Here is a 21,243-nt window from a genome sequence, read left to right on the forward strand (position 1 = left end):
GGATATTAAAAGAACACAGTGGAAAAAGGAAACCAAGATAAAAAGAGTGAGAGAGGAAAATATATTTTAACAGCAGGAGATGACATGACATGACATGGAAAAAAAAACAGAATAAAAGTGTAGAAAGACAGGTGGGAGACTTAAAGTCAAAATTAATGACAAAAATAAAAAAGTCTGCTTAAAGAAAAATGAAAAGGAAATATAAAGGACAGCAAGAGGATCTTTCAATTATAAATTTAAGTTTCAGTGCTCAAATATTGCTTTATTTTAACAATCAGGATATTTTTTTATATTGCATTATTTTTAGGATTTTCTTTAATTTAGAAGTGTAAGATTCTTCACTGTGACAATGTGAAAGCACACAGAACATCAGTGTATCATTACTGCAGTAGTCTCCAACCAGTTTGGCTTGGCACATCAGGATACCTTGTACCATTTGTATCCTTAACAGCTGGGCTATACCACTATTAGCTGAATAGGTTTTTACTTATTTCTTTAATTTTTTTTTCTTTTTAATACATTTGCTTCCTCCTCAAATGTTATCTGGGCATTTGGAAGCCAAATAATTAAGTCTGTAACAATAAAATAAGGATGCATAGCTCTTTTTAAAGTAGAATATTATTGCTTTACTCTAACGTCCAGCTTCTCAGGAATCTAACATTCAATAGCTAATTTTTTCTTTTTTAGTGCCCCCCTTTTTTTGAGCCTGTTACTGATACTAAATATTATAGTTTTATGCCAAATGTCTAAAGGCAGACTATTAAAATAAAAAAAAAATTAACCTGGGATATTAAAAAAATAAACTTCATAGAATTATCATAACAGCAGATAATAAGCTCCAGAATATAAAACAGATATTTTCTCCTCCCACGCCCAAACTAACAATGCAGTGATACAACATTCTCATTTGGCAAAGTGATTACCAAAGTTCATGCCAAAGAAACACAAACAAATACATAATTCTGGAGCTACAGCAAATGTGAAAAAATATTAATTTTCTAGGTTTAAAAGCTTTTAATGCATCTCTACATAGATCTGCTGAGATTTTGCTGTTTTGAAGGTACTGCGCTAGAAAGATAAGCCACAGGCAGAGAGAGGAGATAGACTACAGTAAGTACTAAAAGCAAAATACTCACAGGGGTAGGAAGTGTTCAAAGGAAGAAAGGCATCATCATTAGCTGGAAGAATCAGGAAATCTAATAAAGGATATGTCATTTGAGATGGGTGGGATTGGGAAGATAGAGACGCAGGGTATGACTATTTCTATTATGATTCTTCATGTTTAGGTACTCATCCTATTTTATCTGATATTATCTTTCTGGTGATTTCTTCTTGCATTTCCAACTTTGTGTCTAAACCCTCCACTACATGACGTCACTGAGAACTAGCCATACCAAATTAACCCCTGTCTCCTGAATAAACCAAACTTTTTTTTTTTTTTTTTAATCACTTAGCCCCTGCTCTTACTATTGTCCCCACCCCCTTCACTACTTTCTTCACTTGCCTTACAGAGGTTGCAAATGAATATAGAAGGTTTGGTTCACTTTCAAGGTCTTCCTTGACCTCTCCATGAATTAAGTGTGTTATCTCACGGGGACTTTCACATCTCTTTATCTGAGGTTTGATAACTTTGTCTCCTATCAGGTGTCACTACACTTCTAAACTTGTTTTTCCAAGCAAAGTATGAGATTCCTGAGAGCCTGGGGGACGGGTGGTCAAGTCTCTGAGTCCTCAGGGCCCGTGCCTCCCAGGTGGCTAAGTACTGAGGGACTGCGTATACCCTGATGAAATCAGTGCTTGGCAGGAGACAATCCGCGCAAACATAGCTCGGGCTTGTACCCCAAGGTTCTTATCAGCAGAGGATGATACGGAAAAATCAACTCTAGACTCTTGGATTCACTTCTTCCTCTGGCTGTCTGGGCCACTAAGGGGGAACTCCGAAGGCTAAGGCCGTGCAACCTGGAAGCCCACAGCGCTACTAGCAGCAGCAGCAACAGTAATATAATTGCCACCGCTGGTGCTAAACCTCCAGGCGTTTCGATGTGGTTTCCTAGCCCTCATCTAAATGTTTCTCTTTAACGGCCTAAAGTGGCCCATTCTTACCCAGAATCTGGGAAACACCTTCCTTTCTTTCAGACTGTGAGAAAAAAAGAAAAAAAAAGGGGGGGGGGGTGCTTTCCTGAGGCTTGGAGCGGGGATTCCCTCTCCACGTTGGTGCGCTCTCCACCCCGCTTACCCGAGCCGAAGGCGAGCCCAGCGACGGCGCGCGGGGCACCTGGGAACACTCCCTACACCCTGCGGCCCCCGCCCCCGGGAATCCGCTAATTAGGCTCGCCCCCATTGGTTGTCCCCAAGGCACCTCCATGCCGTCATGGTGTTATGCTAATGAGGGGGAGTCTCATTGGCTCGGCCCCCGGCGGCAGTTGCGAAGGCTCTGGCGGGGCGAGCCGGGTTGGCCGCAGCTGGGACCAAACCCACGGTCCCCCTCGCGCCCGCTCGGGGCTGTGCCGCGTGCACGCCCGCGCGGGGACCCGCGGTCGGGATCGCCCTCGGAGGAGGCTCCTCGACCTGCCTTTTAGGAAAGTGCCTCCCCAGCGCGCGGCTCGCACGCCTCCTCCCCTCTTTCTAGGCACCGTGCGTGTTCGGGTTTTCTTTCTTTCTTTCTTCCTTTTTTTTTTTTTTTTCCGCGAAGTAACTTTTGCGTTCCCGCCTCCCCCGAGTCCTGGGGACCAGAGGCGGTGCCGAGCCTGGGGGCGGTTCCTTGGCAGCGTAGATTCTTGTCAGAGCCAGACTTTTGCTCCTGGGCTCGGTTTGCATCATCCCCATCACACCCTCTGGAGAGAGGCGCCAGCCCCCTTTCGGCCTCAGCTTCCGGCACGGAGCCGACCCCTCCCCCTCCCGAGCCCCTTCCCCTTCCCCGTCCCTCTGTGGCCCCCCACATCTTGTCAGTCCTCTCCCTCTACTCCGCAGAATTTTCTTTCTCTCTCCCTCCTCTTCTCCGTTCGTCGTTTTATGTTTCCCACTCTTTGAGGAAGGATGGTTGATTTGGAGAGCGAAGTGCCCCCTCTGCCTCCTAGGTACAGGTTTCGGGATTTGCTGCTAGGGGACCAGGGATGGCAAAACGACGACAGGTGAGTGGTGCGGTGCAGTCTTGCTCCGGCAGCACGGCTGAAAACGAGCCAGAGATGAGGGAGGCTGAAGGGGGAACAGGGGAGAAGAAAAAGGGAGCCCGAGACTGGGGGAGGGACTGAGAGGGACTCTTTGATTTGTCTCTCCATTTTGACTGCATAGAGCAATTGCCTTGGACAAGGAGCTCTTCCTTTTCACTTTCTGATCCTTGCAAAGCATTTATTGCATTTATTGGGTACTTACTCTTTTGTCTCTCTGCGCTTTCCTACGGTGTGTATAAGGCGGCTGCTAGAGGTACAATACATCCAAATGGCACGCAGTGTCAGTGCCATGTAATTTTCATTTTTTTTCCCTTAAGGTGTTCCTCAAATTTGAAAAACGTATCCAAGTTGATTGAAAAAGCACATAAGAAACTTAAAATCTCTTGCACCCGTTTGCTTACTCCTTGTCAGTGTTTTCTTGTTAACGTGTTCACCTGCTACTGGGAATTTTATGCTCTTTAAACGTTTGGAGTTACAGACAGACAATTGGTTTAAATATGTAACAGGTAGTTAGGGAAAATGACGTCAACTGAAAATACTCAACTTTGAACAGGTAACTGTGACTGTAGTTAGTAATGGTGTTTGTAGAGCATGACCCAACCTTTTGGTAGTTCATAGATTTTTAACCTAACTAGTATGTATGTCACAAGATTAAAACTAAGTTTGAGAGCGAAAATGTTTATTACTAGCAAAATATTGTTCATGTGTTTTATCCAGAGCATCACTGCTTTACCTAGTTGAACTTCTGAAATTCCTCCAGCCATCTGATTCATTATTTAAAAGGCACATTTTATGTTTCATTGAATTTAGTATTTTCTGGAATAGTCATTTCATGTATCACATGTCATATGTTTTTGTTTTTAAATGAGCTATGTATACTAACTAGGCTCTTAACTCAATTGAAATATTTCCCTGAAGTTCAGTTTGGTACTAATGTTCTATTTTAATTACAAAGTAGATCCATTATTGGTCCTGTTCACAAAATCTCATCCCGATTCAGCACTGGGAAATATTCTCCTTTTCTTCCTCACCATTTCAGCTCCCAATACCAACTCCTGTCTCTACACACACAGGCTTTTATCTTGGGCATAAATTTTAGACTTCTTCTTTGGTTTCATAATAATTTAAAGGGGCATGGATGTTTCTCAGAGGGTAATATTTCAATGCAGCCTCTTTTTTAAGGCAAAACACATGTGTTTGTTAAGGGTTAAAAGAACAAATGCCAGTTTACCAGTATGCTTGGAAAGTAAGGTGTTCTGGATGACTGAAGAGAAGGAAATGGATATCTAAATAAATAGGAAAGTTAGTTGATGTTTAGATAAACTGTAGTAGCCTGGTTAAATGACTTATCAAACACACCATTATGATTATAGGGATGGAATCTATATTTATTACTTCAGGACTACGCGATCATTATGTAGAATAGAAATCTTCATTCTAGAAATTGTGAGATGGACTGAATTCACAGAGGATATATTTTGGACTTGTGGTGACAAGATTGTTTGTTTTTTAATATTGTATCCAAGATATTAATTGTTCCTGAGATTTCCTTCATTTTTCCAAGGATGCTGCAGATATATTTCAGTAACTAGGAATTTTGGTTAGTTGAATACTACCCAAGTAAGTCACTGCTATTAAAAATAAGTTTTACATAGTTAGTTAAAATATCCATTATAATAGAAGTTTATGCTAGCACAAGTTTAACTTAAAATCTAGGCCATATTTACTATTAAAATTAGGCATTAAACATTAAAAAATTGTTCATCCATTTGGCTGATTTTGTGGCTTCATGAAAACTTAATATCGAGTTTTAGTTCCATTTGTTGTCCTTTGAAGACAAGATCCTTGGGTTAATAGTGACTCAGACTTCAATCCTTTGCTTATTTTCCCACTAGCTGAGTGTCCTTGGGCAAGTCATTTGACCACTATGAAATTCAATGATCTTATTTCTGTAAGGTACAAAACTAACACTTAGTTGGCACTAAGCACTGGCTAATCTAATTTGTTAACTACGCTAATGGTGTGTGTGTGCGTCTGTCTGTCTGTCTGCAGGGGTTTATGTGTGTATGTGTATTTTAGGAACTAGGAAACTAAGTTTCTGGGAAATTAAATGCTTCTTTTGGTAATCTATCTTGTAAGCGCAGGGATGACACTTGAATTTGGTTCTTTGTGACTCAGATTCTTCAAGAAACTCCTAAGTTCTTTCCATTAAGTTTGTTTGAATTTGTAGGAATAATTAAGCAGCATCTAGCACAGTTTACGTGCTCATTAAATGTTAGTTCCCTTCTTCACTTCTGATTAGCAATTTTCAGTTCTTCTGTTATATTTCTTCAGAATTCTAAATTAATATGCAGTAAGTAAAGTCATCTCTTTTGTCTTGTGCTCACAACTTCCTCTTTGCAACTGAGTCTAAGGAGCTTTCTTATTCGACTCAGTTATCATGGATTAAATTCCTATGGAGCTGAAGAGAAAGCATTCTTTCATAGAAGAGTGGGTAGATGGTTTATACCAACAGATACATTTAGTGATTTGTTCATAATCTTTAGGCTATTTTCTATGAATATTCTTTGCCTGAAATTTTTGTTTTTTGTTTTGTCATACTCCCCCAACCCCATCACCTCCTCAGTCTCAGGGTTCCCCAGGTCAAAAGTGCCTCTGAGTAAATGAATAAATAAGGAATTGTTAGATAAATACCTTAGCTTTCTAACTCCTGGGTTGTGATAATTCTGAAACATGTTCTACACTGTGTCCAATGGGACAAGCTCCAGTTGCCCATAGTTATAATTGGTTTAATATCACAAGCTTAATCGGATTTCTTCCCCTCTCCCCCTACTGATATTTTCTGGGTTCAGTTCCCAAAGAAACTACTTATGCTCCAATCCTTATCTCAAGGTATGCTTCTGGAGGAATCTGAACCAAGATTGGGTATCTTCTTCTAGAGTCACATCCTAGAAATGATGGAGAAATCAGCTGATGGGAAAGTAGGCACATTCTACTTTGCTCTTCATGTTAAGAATTTTAAATTAAAGGATGCTGGGGTAGCTCAGTTGGTTAAGCATCTGACTTTAGCTCAGGTCATGATCCCTAGGTCCTGGAATCAAGTCCCACATCGGGCTTTTTGCTTAGTGGAGAGCCTGCTTCTCCCTCTGCCCCTCCCCCTGCTTGCGCTCTCTCTCTCTCTCTTTCTCTCTGTCAAATAAATAAAATCTTTAAAAATTTTTTTTAAATTAAATCTTAATAAGGCATGATTGTCTTATGAAAATGAGTAAGCCATATGATAGATGTGTGGAGTGTGGTGAAAGTGGAATTTTGGTGGTCTCTACACCATAGATTTTCTGCGAACTAACTTTGGATAGTTCAGTTTATACTGTATCACATATATGGAAATACACGTGCTTAAGTGTATACGTAATGTAATATGTATGTACATGTGACACACATATGTATAGAATTTGTGTGTGTGTGTATGAATCAGTATAATCTTTACATAATTCCTTCTCCCTGATTTGCATTCTGATGACCTTTTCTGAGTAGGACATAAAGGAGCAGGGTTAGATGTAGCATTGCAGAGAACTGCACATTTAGCACATGAATAACATTAGTTCTCTGAGGCCATGAAATAACTTTGAGAGTTGCTAAATGAGAACACTGCTAATGCCTAGAGATGTAGAGATGTCTGTTGCACATATGACTCACATTTATTTCTTTGGCATCCTGAGTAAAACACAAAAATCTAATTCAAGTGGCTCATGAAACATTTCTTAATGGTCATTTATCCATTCAGCTAGTATTTGACTCCATGCTGCATCTCAGGGCCTTATTAAGTTAGGTTTTAAGAACAATATAAGGAGGAGTGTGAAGCAGTGCTTTGTCAGGAGGTGTTCACAGATGTTTTTAGAGGAGATAAGCTCCCCTCCTGAATATTGACAGTATTGTTTATGCTATGATGATGTTTTTGTGGAATTTCAATTTTAAGACTGTCAAGGTAATCATACACCCTTTTTCATATGTTAGTCAGTGTTGTTTGAAAATAAAGTAGCTGAAGTCACTGTATTAGGGATGACTCAAGGTATTCTATATATTTTGAATCTAATATTTAGGATTCTTAGTATCCTCAAAGTTACTCTATGATTAAAACTAATATGATTAGAGACTGATTTTAACCGGTTTATATGGAAGCCATTCTGTCATATGTAGAATTGTTGCAGCCTTCACGTCTACTGTTTATTGTTTTAACATTTCTACGATTCATAAGACAATAAAGATTTAGAATGTGCTCTTGCAGTTTAGTGTTGGTAAATTTCAAGTTTTAAATGTCTTAAGACAGAACAAGCCCTTCTCATCCTCTCATGACTTAGTAATTTTAAAGTTCAGAACACAATGCACTGGATGTGGATGAATTGTCATGACTGTTGATAATTCAGTAATTGTCATTACTGTTAGTGGACAATTCTCAGTTGCAGTCACAGAGGACTAGGCCTTTTATTTAATTAACACCACTCAGTTTTCAAATATCTGATCAGTTGTTTCAACTCTAGTAATTTTAAGTGTTATCTTTCATATTTTATAGGTGGCATTCAAAAGTAATGTAAGCAAGTAACCTAATGCACTGTAGTAATTGAAATCATAAAAGGATTTGAACAAAGAGTGCAATTCAATGAATTAGTAGTTTAAGAGGTATTTATAAAATGGCAAAAAAAGTTTGGAAAGCTTTTGGAGTATATGTAATTTTAGATATCATATAATGCAAATATATTCATTTATTTTATAAAGTTAAATTGGAAGAATGGGTGTGGAGTGGCACATTTATATAACCTACTGATTTTTATCTCCCTTAATATAATTATATATTATTTTGAAAAGTAGCCATTTGATATAAAGTACTTATTATAAACTAGTAAGTTCAGGTCATTAAATACAATCTTAAAATATTTTGTGTTAGTAAAAAGAATCGAGTATTATTTTTACTGTTTAATTATATAGTTGAATCAACTTGCATATGTAATATCTATAAAAATGATTTAAGCATTTATTGTTAAGAGAATATAGATAATGCTATATTTCTTAGCACTGTCTATTACATTAAGGGAAAGCTCCATGAATAAGGAAAGAAAAAAATTGCCTACTACTGAAGTAGGTAATGGTGCATAAAATGACTTTAGATACATACAGTGTAAATCATACAATGCAGAGAAATATTCATTTTTAATAATTTTTGTTTATCAGTAGCCATAAGAATTCAAACATTAATATTTTATATAAAAATGTATTTGATTTCTTCCTTTTGACCTGACCTTATAATTGAAATGCGGCTTTTTGGGGCACCTGGGTGGCTAACAGTTGGTTAAAGCCTCTGCCTTCTGCTCAGGTCATGATCCCAGGGTCCTGGGATGGAGCCCCCCTTTGGGCTTTCTGCTTAACAGGGAACCTGCTTTCTCCTCTCTCTCTGCCTGCCTCTCTGCCTACTTGTGATCTCTGCCTGTCAAATAAATAAATAAAATCTTAAAAAAAAAAAAAGAAAATATATTTTAAAATGTGGCTTTTCAGATTATGTAGAATTTATTTATTTATTACTTTCTTACATGGAATTTATTTTTAAAGTTTGCACCATTTACCTACTCTCATATATATATCCATTTTCTGTATATGCTTATGTGTTAATAATACTTTTTCTGTGAATATTATTACACTTGTAACTTTTTGGAGTACTTTTATGTATAATAAGTCTTGAATAAGGAATTTTGGAATGTAGAAATTTCATTTTCTGCATAAGTTATGTGACATTTTAAGGAAATTAAGCTTCCTTTTCTTTTTTATTTTTAAGAGAGGGAGGGGTACTGGGGCAAAGGGAAAGGGAGAGAGAGAGAGAACCTTAAACAGGCTGCATGTGGGGCTCGATCTTATGACCCTAAGATCATTACCTGAGCTGAAATCAAGAGTCAGACATTTAACAGACTGAGCCACCCAGGTGCCTCAAGGAGATTAAACTTTGTACTAAATAGGTTCTCCATAGCAGCTTCCAGTTAGTCTTGAGGATGGCTGCAAAAGCATACTTCTTTATGGCTGCCAAAGAAAATGATTTCAGCTAACTTGTTTTATCAAAATTATTAACAAACTTTACCCCTTCTCTGTTAGTAATGTAACTCAACTTCTGCAAAAATACATTTGAAAGGTAGTACAGGAAATAATACAAATGAAGGCTAAACACATAGAGCTTTCATCTTCATTATTAGTACAAAATAAAAATTAAACTAACAATATATTTAGTCATATGTGTACCTGTGGCTTAGGCCAAACTTTTATTTTCTTCTTGTCGATAGTGGATGTGGTATTTTTGTGGGCTTTTCTAAATCATGTTCTTGTTTATTAAAATGTTTTACATGTTCATAAATCCCTTTGTCATTGGTTTGCCTGTTTTTATCAGCATATTTATGTATTGCCAATATTGTCTTACTTATGCACCATCCTTATCTAAGTTACTTTTAGAAAGTGAAGCAAAAAGAAATACTTTTTCAATAAGATCTAACCAGATGCTTTATATATTTATAGTTTGAAATTAAGTTAGCATGACCTCTTGGGAGCAGTATTTATTTATTTATTTATAAAAGTCTAGGTATGTACATATGCGTGTGTGTATGTATTTAAGTAATCTCTACGCACAACATGGGCCTCAAACTTATGACCCCCAGATCAAGAGTTGCATGCTTTTCTCACTGAGCCAGCCAGGCATCCCATGTGAGCAATATTTAATACATTTGATCAAGATGTTTTTAAACTAATACTTTTATGTGTTTTAAATTGCAAATTAAAATTAGTTGAAGTAGTAGATAATGATCCAGAAAGACCATTACTTTTACTTTGTGTCAGTCCTTGACTCAATATGCTTTTTTTTTTTTTAAGTTTTTAAAAAGATTGGGAGAAGAAGAGGAAAAGTGAGTTAGGGGACTAGGAGGAGGAGAAGAACCATGAGAGACTGTGGACTCTGAGAAACAAACTGAGGGTTTTGGAGGGAGGCTGTGGGGGTTGGGAGAGCCTGGTGGTGGCTATTAAGAAGGGCACATATTGCGTGGAACACTGGGTGTGATCAATAAACAATGAATCTTGGAACACTGAAAAAATAAAATAAAAAAATTTTAAAAAAAAGATTTTATTCAGTTATTTTGAGAGAGAGAGAGAGTGTGCATAAGCAGGGGAAAACGTTGGCAGAGGGAGAGCAGGCTCCCCAGTGAGCAGGGAGCCCCATGCAGGCTCTTTCGGGGACCCTGGGATCATGGCCTGAGCCCAAGGCAGACACTTAACTGACGGAGCCATCCAGGGGCCCTTATTTTTATTTTTTTAATGGATCATGAAAAAAACAATTCTTTTCAGAAGGATCTTAATCATCAGACAGTACTAAAGTTGCAATGTCAGAGAAAGTCATTTAGAGCACAGAGTGAGAAGACAAGGTATATCTAGGGCACTGATAACATCTCATCCTCAGTATAAATTCAGAAGTGGTTGTGTGGAGTTGAAGAAAGTGAAATGGAGGTGAATGTACTGCCTAGATAGAGAAGATATGGATAAGCAGGGCCAGAAATGTCTGCTTTGCATACATCTCTTATAGCAGAGTGACCATGTGCTTGCTTGCAGCAGATGAATAAAAACCCCAGCTTCATGAAGGCAAAGAAAGTGCTGTGAAAATGGCTTTGGGTCCTTTGCATCTGATCATCTGGAGGCCTAAGAGTGGATTAGAACTTTGTGACCTTGATTCTTGTAACTAGATACAACTATAGCAAGCGGACTCTTAAAGAGAATCTAAGATGTAGTATAATTTCAGGGGGAAAAAATAAATCATTTATGTAAGCTAATTCAGTACACCAGTGGCATTAGATTTATTTGTCTCCTTTGCCTGGGAAGTAGAGATGGTTTGGAGTTGTGGAGTGAATCAGAGGCTATAAAAGCCCCAGTTGCCTGGAAGGAATAGGGGAGAAATGCTCCTGGGTGTGGGGGAAAAGAGGATCCTCAAAAGAGGGGGACTGAGGACAGTGAGATTTCTTTCCATAATATTCTTTTGGATTGCTCATATTTATCTTTATCTTTTTCTGACAAATAGGAGCAGTAAAAATAAACAGAAGCAGAAACCCTGACTGGCAAGCTTGGCTGGTCTGTAGGGGACTGTGGCTGGCAGTAAACCCTCACTCTTTGACCCTTTCCTGTTTCCAGTTTTCAGTGGGCTTCTCTTTGGAACTGTGCTTTAGTATTCTGCACTCCTGCAACTATGGCATGGCTTTATAGAGTGAGCATCGTGCCCTCTGTGTATGCATTCTTTGAACGCAGAGCTATATTAATTCCAATTTTCACAGTATGTAAATATGTATAAGAAATGGATTTTGCATGCAAAGCCAAGAACAATGAATCTAAGAAATAAAGGACTGCTTTTTTTTTGGTTTTCTTGCACTGGACTTTGCTCCGAATCATAAAGATGAATCGCTAGTACAGGCGCACACTTAGCCCATCTTGTAAATCACTGTGGATAGGGATAAAAGAGGATTAACACATTTCAGCCTCATTTGACTCCCTGTGGGAAAACTTGTAGATTGTCCACATATTGCAAACAACCAGTTATTAACAACAAGGACCAGATGTGTGGTTTAATAATGGACAGCCTGCTGTCTCGGTCCTGTCAAAAACTGAAATACCACTCGATCCCCTAGGAATCAGATAGGGTGATCAGTAAGCCGCTCAAGTACCAGTAAGGAGCGATGGCAAGGACTTTAATCACTGCCATAACATGCGGTGATGATTTTGGCAGATTATAAATGGAAGCGTTCAGTATTTTGTTTCTTTTTCTTGCCTATCTCTCCAGAAGGGTTCATGTACCATTTCACCTATTTTTGCTGGGAATATAGAAGATCCGGTGAAAACGAATGGCACCGCATTGCTGCTTATAAAGGCAGGGGATGTTTATCAGGAGCTGAATGTATGCCACACATTGTTCTGAGTGTGTTACACGTATTATTTCATTTAATCTTCACATCAGCTCTTAGGAATTCTGTTTTCCCCCCTTTTTTAATGAATAATCTGAAGTACAGAAATACATAGCTTATTCCAAGTTATGTAATCACAAAAGGTAGAACCAGAATCCAATTATTATGCCCAACAACTATGTTTATAATGTAAGCAGATGTGATTTCATGCTACTAAATAACAGGACAAAATGTAAACAAATGTTAATGCTTCTAAAGGTAGAAAAAAAATCATATAACATCTATGTCCCTCTGAGCCCATATTACAGTAATTAATTTATAAGGAAAGCTATGGAGTTTTCAAAGTTGGTAATATTTTCTGGGAGAAAAAGGTTTTTTTTTTCCTTTAAATATAAAGCATTATTCTTTCCACAGTTTGGAGAGAGTGGGTTAAAATAGGAAATTAGTAAAACAAATAAAACAGATTTTGTTTGTTTGTTTAAACAAAAACAGGATGTAGGTGAATCAAAAGGCGTTATATTAAGATCATATAATTAACTTACTAATACTCTTAAAGTATTCACTTAGGAAGCTTTGGCTAAGGTCATCCATTTCCCATAGTCTCATTTGACTTTAGTTAATCTATAATCTATAATTACTTTTCTTTAGATATGGCTAGGTGTTTTGTTTGTCTTTTTATGTTCTTTAGTAGAACTTTGGAGCTTCCTGCTTAGACTTTTACTCTGTAAGGTATTTGTATCTGGGTGAAATTAATTTTTCTCAACCACTCTACTGGTGATAATGAAAACCTTCTTGCAGAGATGCTATGAGGTTTAAATGGGGTAATGTGAATTTATTGACTCTGAGTTTAACACTCAGCCCTACCTATTAGTTTCATATATTCCGAAGAAAATTTCAATGGTTCATATAAATATGTGCAGTAGCTTAAAATAAGCAAAAAATAAAGCACAGAAAAAAGGTAATAAGGGGAAAAATCCAAACCAGGCATAGAGTTGGTCTACAATGTGAATTCTGTGAGTTCCTATATAGTTCCTGGAGATGGGCCACAAAATTTGCCAGAGCAAAGAAGACATGATCAGTTGCATAAGATGAGAAATAAACTAGTAATTCAGGAGAAATACAGCTTCCCTTGGTGTTCAGATTGAAAGGACATTCTCCTGTGGATCTTACAGTATCCTCATTCAGTCTCTATCATAAAAGAATAGCAAGTTTCCTAAGACTTTGTCACATCCTTACTGCCAGGCAGTGATGTAACTAGAAAGAATTATTCATTTGAAGTAGATTTTCAGGACACTTATAAATGTATTTCAGTTATATTATGTAGGACAAAAGAGGGAACACTTGGGATTACTGAGGGATTATGAGCCTTTTATGTATCTTCTTTAAAAATTTTAAAAAATAGTCTATACTACTGAAAGCAATCTATAGATTCAGTGCACTCCCTATCAAAATGCCAATAATGTTTTTCACAGAACCAGAACCAATAATCCTAAAATTTAAATGAAACCACAAAAGGCCTCATATAACCACAGCTGGAGGTATCACAATCCCAGATTTCAAGATGTACTGCAAAGCTGTAGTAATCAAAACAGTATGATACTGGCACAGAAATAGATACATAGATCAATAGATAGATACATAGAACAGGATAGAAAACCCAGAAATAAATCCACATGTATAGATCAGTTCATCTACAGAAGAGGGAAAGATATACAACAGGGAAAAGACAGTCTCTTCAATAAATCTTGGGAGAACTGGACAGTCACATGCAAAAGAATGAAACTGGGCCACTCTCTTACACCATACACAATGATAAACTCAAAATGGATAGAAGACCTAAATGTAAGACCTGACACCATAAAACCCCTAAAAAAAAAGGCAGTAATCACTTAGACATTGGCCTTGACCAACATTTTTCTAAATATATCTCCTGAGGCAAGGGGCAAAAAAAAAAAGCAAAAATAGATTACATCAAACTGAAAAGCTTTTGCACCGCAAAGGAAACCATCAACAAGATGAAAATGCAGCCTACTCAATGAGGGAAGATATTTGTAAATGGTATATCCAATAAGGGATTGATATCCAGAATATATAAAGAACTCTTATAAGTCAATACCAAAGAAACCCAAATAATCCAATTAAAAATGGAGAGCCTGAATAGACATTTTTCCAAAGAAAACATGCAGATGGGCAACAGACACATGAAAAGATGCTCAACATCACTTATCATTGGGGAAATGCAAATGAAAGCCACAATGAGATACCACCTCACATCAGTCAGAAGGAATAGTATCAAAATGACAAGAAATAACAAATGTTGGTGAGGATGTGGAGAAAGGGGAATGTCCATGCACTATTGGTGGGGATGTAAACTGTTGTAGGCACTATGGAAAACAGTATGGAGGTTCCTCAAAAAAATTAGGAATATTTTATAATCCAGGAATTCCACTACTAGGTATTTGCCCAAAGAAAACAAAACATCAGTTGAAAAAGATACATGCACCACTATATTAATTGGAGCATCATTTACAATAACCAAGATATAGAAACAATCTAGGTGTTCATCAGTAGATAAATGGATAAAGATTTACACACACACTCGAAAGCTCACAAAGACTCACACACTGTGATATTACTCAGCCATAGAAAAGAATGAAAGTTTGCCATTTGTGACAACAGGAACGGACCTAGAAAGTATTATGCTAAATGAAGTAAGTCAGATAGAGAAATAAATGCCATATGATTTCACTTGTATGTGGCATCTAAAAAACAATACAAATGAACAAACACAAATAGAAACGGACTCATAAATACAGAGAGCAGCCTGGTTTTTGCTGCAGGGCTTGGGAGGGCAGGTGAAATAGATGGAGGGGATTAAAATTAAAATTAAAAAATTAATAAAATTTTATTAATTAAAATTAAAAAATTAAATAAATCACAGGGATGAAAAGTGCAGTATATGGAATATAGTCAGCAATACTTCTAATGTTCTATGGTGATAGACGGTAACTACGCTTATCATGATGAGCACTGCATACAGTATAAAATTGATGAATCACTATGTTGCACACCTGAAACTAGTATGACATTGTACATCAACTAGATTTCAATTAGAAGAGTCACATAAAGGAAATGGGAAGAATATCAAAGCCAAACTTAGCCTCTTTCATGATGGTTTTAAAAACATGAATGCTTTCACAAAACTAAATTTAGTTAACTAAAACCGCCCCCCCCCGAAATGTAAAAAAAAAAAAAAATAGCTTTGATTAATAATTAAGCAAAGCAAAGAGTTATAGTCTTCATTGCATACCTGAGGTGTAAACATTCAGAGGCTTGAATGGGAGTTGCTTTATGCAGATTCTAACCAAAACACAAGGCTGAGTTGGGGTCATTCTCATCTCCTCTCATTGGATTAATTCATTTGTTTTCTTTTCACACAAATGCCTAAAGTAAATATCATGGAATTTAACATTCCACTAGGACTTTGTAAGTATCCTGAATTTATTTATGTAGCACTAAGAATTTCTATATACATACAGAGATACATGTTAAGGACATAATTATATAGCAGACTTCTGAAAGTAACCCCAAACTACAGTATTTTCAATTTATCTCTCACCACCAATCTCATTGTAGTCTCCCTGAATTCTCCATTTCAAACCTTTGCAGTGTTTTTGTGCTGTTTTTTTAGCTTATTTTCCTAAGTTCTTGATCTCCATTTATTCTTTTTTGATAGGATTTCAGTCCTTTTTATTTAAATGAATAGAACACTTGCCGGCATGCTTCCTGGTTCCAACTCTCTTTCTATGCACTCCACCTCTAATAATCCCCCATCACCAACTCAATCCTCATTTAACTCTTGCAACTTCATCATCATCTTCTTGAACGTGATTTTAACATGTGTTCATGTTTTGAAACCTATGCTGTGCCACTAATGCTTATTATGTGAAATTTAAGCTGCTGAGTTCAGTATTCAGTGATCTTCAGTCATTGATTCCTCTGTCAATTCTTCCTACACTGTTATTTGAAATTCAATCACTATAGTTATTCATAGAAATTACCCCTCTCCTCATATGCTGATAGCTGCTGCTCTTTGCTTATATTGTCCTATGAATTTAGGCTGTCTTGCATCTCTTCCTGTTCATGCCATCCCCCTTTTCATGAGTGGACTCTAGCTGGACATAGAGCCACAGTTACTAAAGACATTTTCCAAATCAGGCTATTGAATATAGTTTACTTACTTTTCTGTTGTTTTGTGATTACTCTTATTTTATGTATAACATGTAAACTTTAGGGAAAAGGCTATGTCTTTTCTTTTTTTTTTTTTTTAAGATTTTATTTATTTATTTGACAGAGAGATCACAAGTAGGCAGAGCAGCTGGCAGAGAAAGAGGGGGAAGCAGGCTCCCTGCTGAGCAGAGAGCCTGAGGCAGGGCTCAATCCTAGGACCCTAGGACCTTGAGATCCTGACGCCATCTGCCATCCGAAGGCAGAGGCTTAACCCACTGAGCCACCCAGGCATCCCAAAGCTATGTCTTTTCATAATTCAAATTTCCTTAATTCATTTTGGATCCTCTTATTTATCCAACAGAAGTGGTTTACACAAAGACTTCCAGAATTTCAGTTCTGTAATATAAGGAAGGCACTTTTCAAAGGAAAAAAAAAAGTTACAGCTGTGAATATATGTGTGCACTTCTTATATGCATATATACATTATTAAAGTAAAAATGGAGGTCATTTAAATTTGAGATTATTTTTCCTCATGGAAACGTGAGAATTTTTTAAAGCTCATTCTAAAACCAGGTATGGTAGTTTAAATCACTTGACTTGAAATGCCTTTCCCACATCTAGTTTGATATTCACGAGGAGCTTTCCTTTGGAAATGGTGAAGCAGAATGTGCTTCAGTCCATAATTCATATGGTGACAGTTCAAATGACTGTTAAAGTGAATTCTGAAATTTGCATCAGGAGCAGCTCAGTGAAAGCCATCAATCTGCTGACAGCCAGCAGCATGCCATCGTCCAAGGGGCTTGTGGAGGTGTGAAAGATCAGCTTCATCTCAGGCTCACTAAGGTGGTGGTAGCAATACTTACATAGTTGGAATGAACAAAAAGAGGGTTTTTTTTTTTTAAATTTTAAATCTTGTAAAATATGTTTTCTTATTGAGAAACAGTGCTGACAATAGTTTACAGTATATTTAATTTTGCAATGTTCAAATGAAGAGAATGATTTTTTTGAGGAATAAAAACCTATGTGAAATTCATCAGTGATAGTTATGTAAACATGTTTGGAGTCTTTGAATAGAAGGCACAATATTCTAAAACATGTATATTCCTATTATTCTATTTCCTAAGTCAGATCATTATCTATTTGTAATGGTGGAATGACCACTCTTGATTTAACTTCATTCCTTTTCAGTACTAGAAAGAGGCTTGTTTTATATCTCTTTATACTTGCAGCTTTACTATCACATAGAAGATAGAGAGAGACAAATTGCAATCACTTACGGAATTATATAATTAAATGTTTGCTTTAAAAAAGACTAACTAAAATGTTCACTATAAGATTGTTCTGACTTGCTGATTCTCTTCCCTCAGCAACATGTTCCAAGTAATGTCTCCTTTTAGTAAACTCATGTGATGTAGTAATGGGAAGCTCCTCTCTGCATCCCAAATTCTGGTCCAGTTGAACTTACTTCTGCTGTCACTGAGGTGTGATGATGTATGAGAAGTACTGGAATGATGTGATCCCACACTCCCACTATCCTTGAGCTTGTGTTGTGTTGAAGAGATAAGACATATAACTACTATATGAATTAGAACATGGGACAAGAGACAGTACTGTGGGAATATTGGAAAAGCTTCTAGGGAGAAAGTAAATTTTAGGATTCATTTATTAGAAATAAAGTAGCAATGGCTAGCATCAATGTACGGTGTATCTTCTACAGGGCATGTTCTAGGAAAGCGAGCAATAAGCAGACTAAATTGGAAACAATATAGGACACCTGAGGATCAATAATGGATATTAATAATTTTGGGGGAAGGCTATAGGAGACTTATATTGGCAAGTGAAAGAGTTCTTTTTTTTAGACTGGGGAATTGTTGAAAGGTTTTGAATAAAGAAATGACATGGTCAAAGTTGTAGCTTCAGTGTAATTACTCTTTTGGAACTATGCAAGGATTTAGAAGAAAAAAAACGTGGGGAGATGAAGCTACAGGCTAAATAGGCTAAAAGGAGTAGAACAGGGAGAATGAAGATGGCAAAAAAAAATACAATAGAAAATTTTGAAAGTGTCATCAACAAAACTGAGAATGGATTAGGGTGAAGATATCCATGTTTTGGAATGAGAGAAAATATTAAAAAAGTGTTTGCCATGTCCATTCAGTGCAGCTTGATATTCTTTATTTGGATGATAAATTCTAGGAGGCAACAATTGTAGTATGTAGTATCTAATTTTGCCTTGCAAAATGTCCAAGAAGTTGTGCTTTGTATGCTCACTTTCACTGGTCGAATGTAATTCAGTCCAACAAACAATAGTTAAGGCCTGACCCTGAATTGTGATATGTGCAAATATCTCTGAAAACAAAGATTCAGATATTCCTAGCCTTTCACTTATCTGGGAAAGGGAAGAAGGACAAATAAACAAGCAATTATTATATAGCATACTATATAAAAATGACATAAGTATGAACCAATTATGAAACTACCTCAGAGGGAGAACAATTATGTGATGATATGGTGTACACGTAATATGTACACATAAAATTACTGTATTGTATTTTGACCTTTTAAAATTTATTGTTTTTGTATTCTTTATAACATGAATGTAAAGGTAAAGCAATCCCATGTGTACTTTACAGGTAAAAACTCAACTAAAAAGAACTTAAATGCCTGCCACAAATAGAAATTCTCTATTGCTTCTCTTAGTTGCAAATTATAGAAAGACACTCTTAAGATAACCTCAATAATTAATACATTCAACAAAACAAGAATTCTGGAACCAGAGTAGTTTCAGGGTTGACTTTAGAGCCCAGGATATTTCCATTTTTCCCTTGGCATCCCTTGATAGGTATTAAATTTATCTATCTTTGACACTGGTCCCCCTGGTCCCTGGAAGGTTGTTCCAGTTCCAGGTTTGGCATAAAATGGCAAAGTCCAGAGGTGGAGAAAAGCATTGTCCTGTCCTCGTTGTATGCCTTTATTTAAAGTGAATAAATTCTTGCCAGAGACATCCCAACAGATTTACTCTCATGTGCTATTGAATAGAATTGGTTTTGTGTCATGCCCAAATGAAACTGTGGTAAGGGTAACAAGACTCATGGTTGAATAGCTTAAAACAGTTTCATTCAACCTCTGGGACTAGAGATGAACTCAGCTTCCTTGAAATAACTTTGCCACTTTGAGATATTTGAACAAAATCAGATTTGTTTTTGGAAGAGGGGTGTGTGTGTGTGTGTGTGTGCACGCGCGCGCGCGCGTGTGTGTGTGTGTTGGTGGGTAGATGAGGAGGGATGCGCATTGGGCGAGAGATGATGGCTATCATGAGGTAGAGAACTCATAGTTCCAATTCCAAGTATAATTTTAACTTGAAGTATGCTTTTTAAGCCATTTGATTGTTTTCCTTCACGTCTGAGCAACTCTCAGAGGAAATTATAATTTCGGCAGGTATCCTATATTTCTTGATAAGCAGAATGGCTCCACATGTGAGTGTTCTCAAATTCCCTTTTGGAAATCATGTTAATAAATACTACATCAGCTTGTAACTGGGTCCTTTGGAAAATTGTATATCACTCTAAATTGCCCCTGTGGCATGTTGATTAATGAGTCTCGAGAATGCAAATCTTTTTTTTTTCTTTTAAGATTTTTATTTATTTATTTGACAGAGAGAGAGATCACAAGTAGGCAGAGAGGCAAGCAGAGAGAGAAGGGGAAGCAGGCTCCCTGCTGAGCAGAGAGCCCGATTTGGGGCTCAATCCCAGGACCCTGAGATCGCGACTGAGCTGAAGGCAGGGGCTTAACCCACTGAGCCACCCACATGCCCCTCGAGAATGCAAATCTTAACAAAATCAGCATTTAATTGTATATGTGTTGAGGAAGTTTGGTATTTTCAGTGCTAGATGATAGGAAGGGAATATGTATATATATAAGCTGTAGCCAAGGTGAAATCTTCCTTACTGGTAAGTAACCTTAAAATATTAATTTAGAAGCAGCAACTTTGTTTTACCTAAAAATTTCAAGGAGACCAACCGTCAGGATTACGTGTAATGGAACACTTGTCCACACCAGCCCCCTAACTGAAAAGTCATTCTTCACCTGGAAGGGTATATCTCACGTTATCAGAAGGTCATCGAAGAAGATAATGAAGGTCCTGTCAGGTTAAGGGAATAGCAGAAGGACCAGGCTCCAGAAGAGAAGGTGGACGGTGGGCTTGGGGCCATCTTCTGAAACCTAGCCTGCATCTCAGCGACTGTGGCGCTGTATCTCTTTCTTAAAATCAATCATCTGACGATTCTAATTTGTCCTGCTCATTAATAAATATATTATCTGGCAGTAACAGACATGTGTTGGTCCCTTATGGCAGACTGTAGGATTTTCATATAATCTCCACTCCTCCCCTCTTTCTGAAGTCATTTTTATATTTTTGCTGATTTGACATATTTAAAATGGATTATGTGAAAGGCCATAACTAATCTAGTGTGGGGAGAAGTAAAGCTGGACAAGTAACATATACTTAGCTTTATTTCTTTTAATTTCTACTTTTACATTTTGATGATTTCCCTAAGTCTGGAGGGCCATACTATTTTTAAAACAATGGCTATAAAAATGTGTTCTCAGGGATTGAAATGGGGACAGCAGAAGGAAAGTCAGAGTTATTTTATTAAAAAAATAGCTTAAGAAAGTTTCTAGGGTGGGGCGCCTGGGTGGCTCAGTGGGTTAAGCCGCTGCCTTCAGCTCAGGTCATGATCTCAGGGTCCTGAGATCGAGTCCCGCATCCGGCTCTCTGCTCAGCAGGGAGCCTGCTTCCTCCTCTCTCTCTCTCTGCCTGCCTCTCTGCCTACTTGTGATCTCTCTCTGTCAGATAAATAATAAAATCTTTAAAAAAAAAA

General features: G+C 37.3%; 1 protein-coding gene across 1 annotated transcript in view; it reads left to right on the forward strand.

Annotated features, from left to right (window-relative positions):
• The first annotated feature begins 2,745 nt into the window (after positions 1-2,745).
• KCNT2 (potassium sodium-activated channel subfamily T member 2) overlaps positions 2,746-21,243 on the forward strand; it is a 344,033-nt gene continuing 325,535 nt past the window's right edge. Inside the window, exon 1 of the mRNA XM_059414103.1 lies at positions 2,746-3,131. Within this exon, the coding sequence (XP_059270086.1) occupies positions 3,037-3,131 (95 nt within the window). The 5' untranslated portion in view covers positions 2,746-3,036. The remainder of the gene's footprint in view (positions 3,132-21,243) is intronic.

This window comes from Mustela nigripes, chromosome 10 (assembly GCF_022355385.1).
Source record: "Mustela nigripes isolate SB6536 chromosome 10, MUSNIG.SB6536, whole genome shotgun sequence".
NCBI lineage: Eukaryota > Metazoa > Chordata > Mammalia > Carnivora > Mustelidae > Mustela > Mustela nigripes.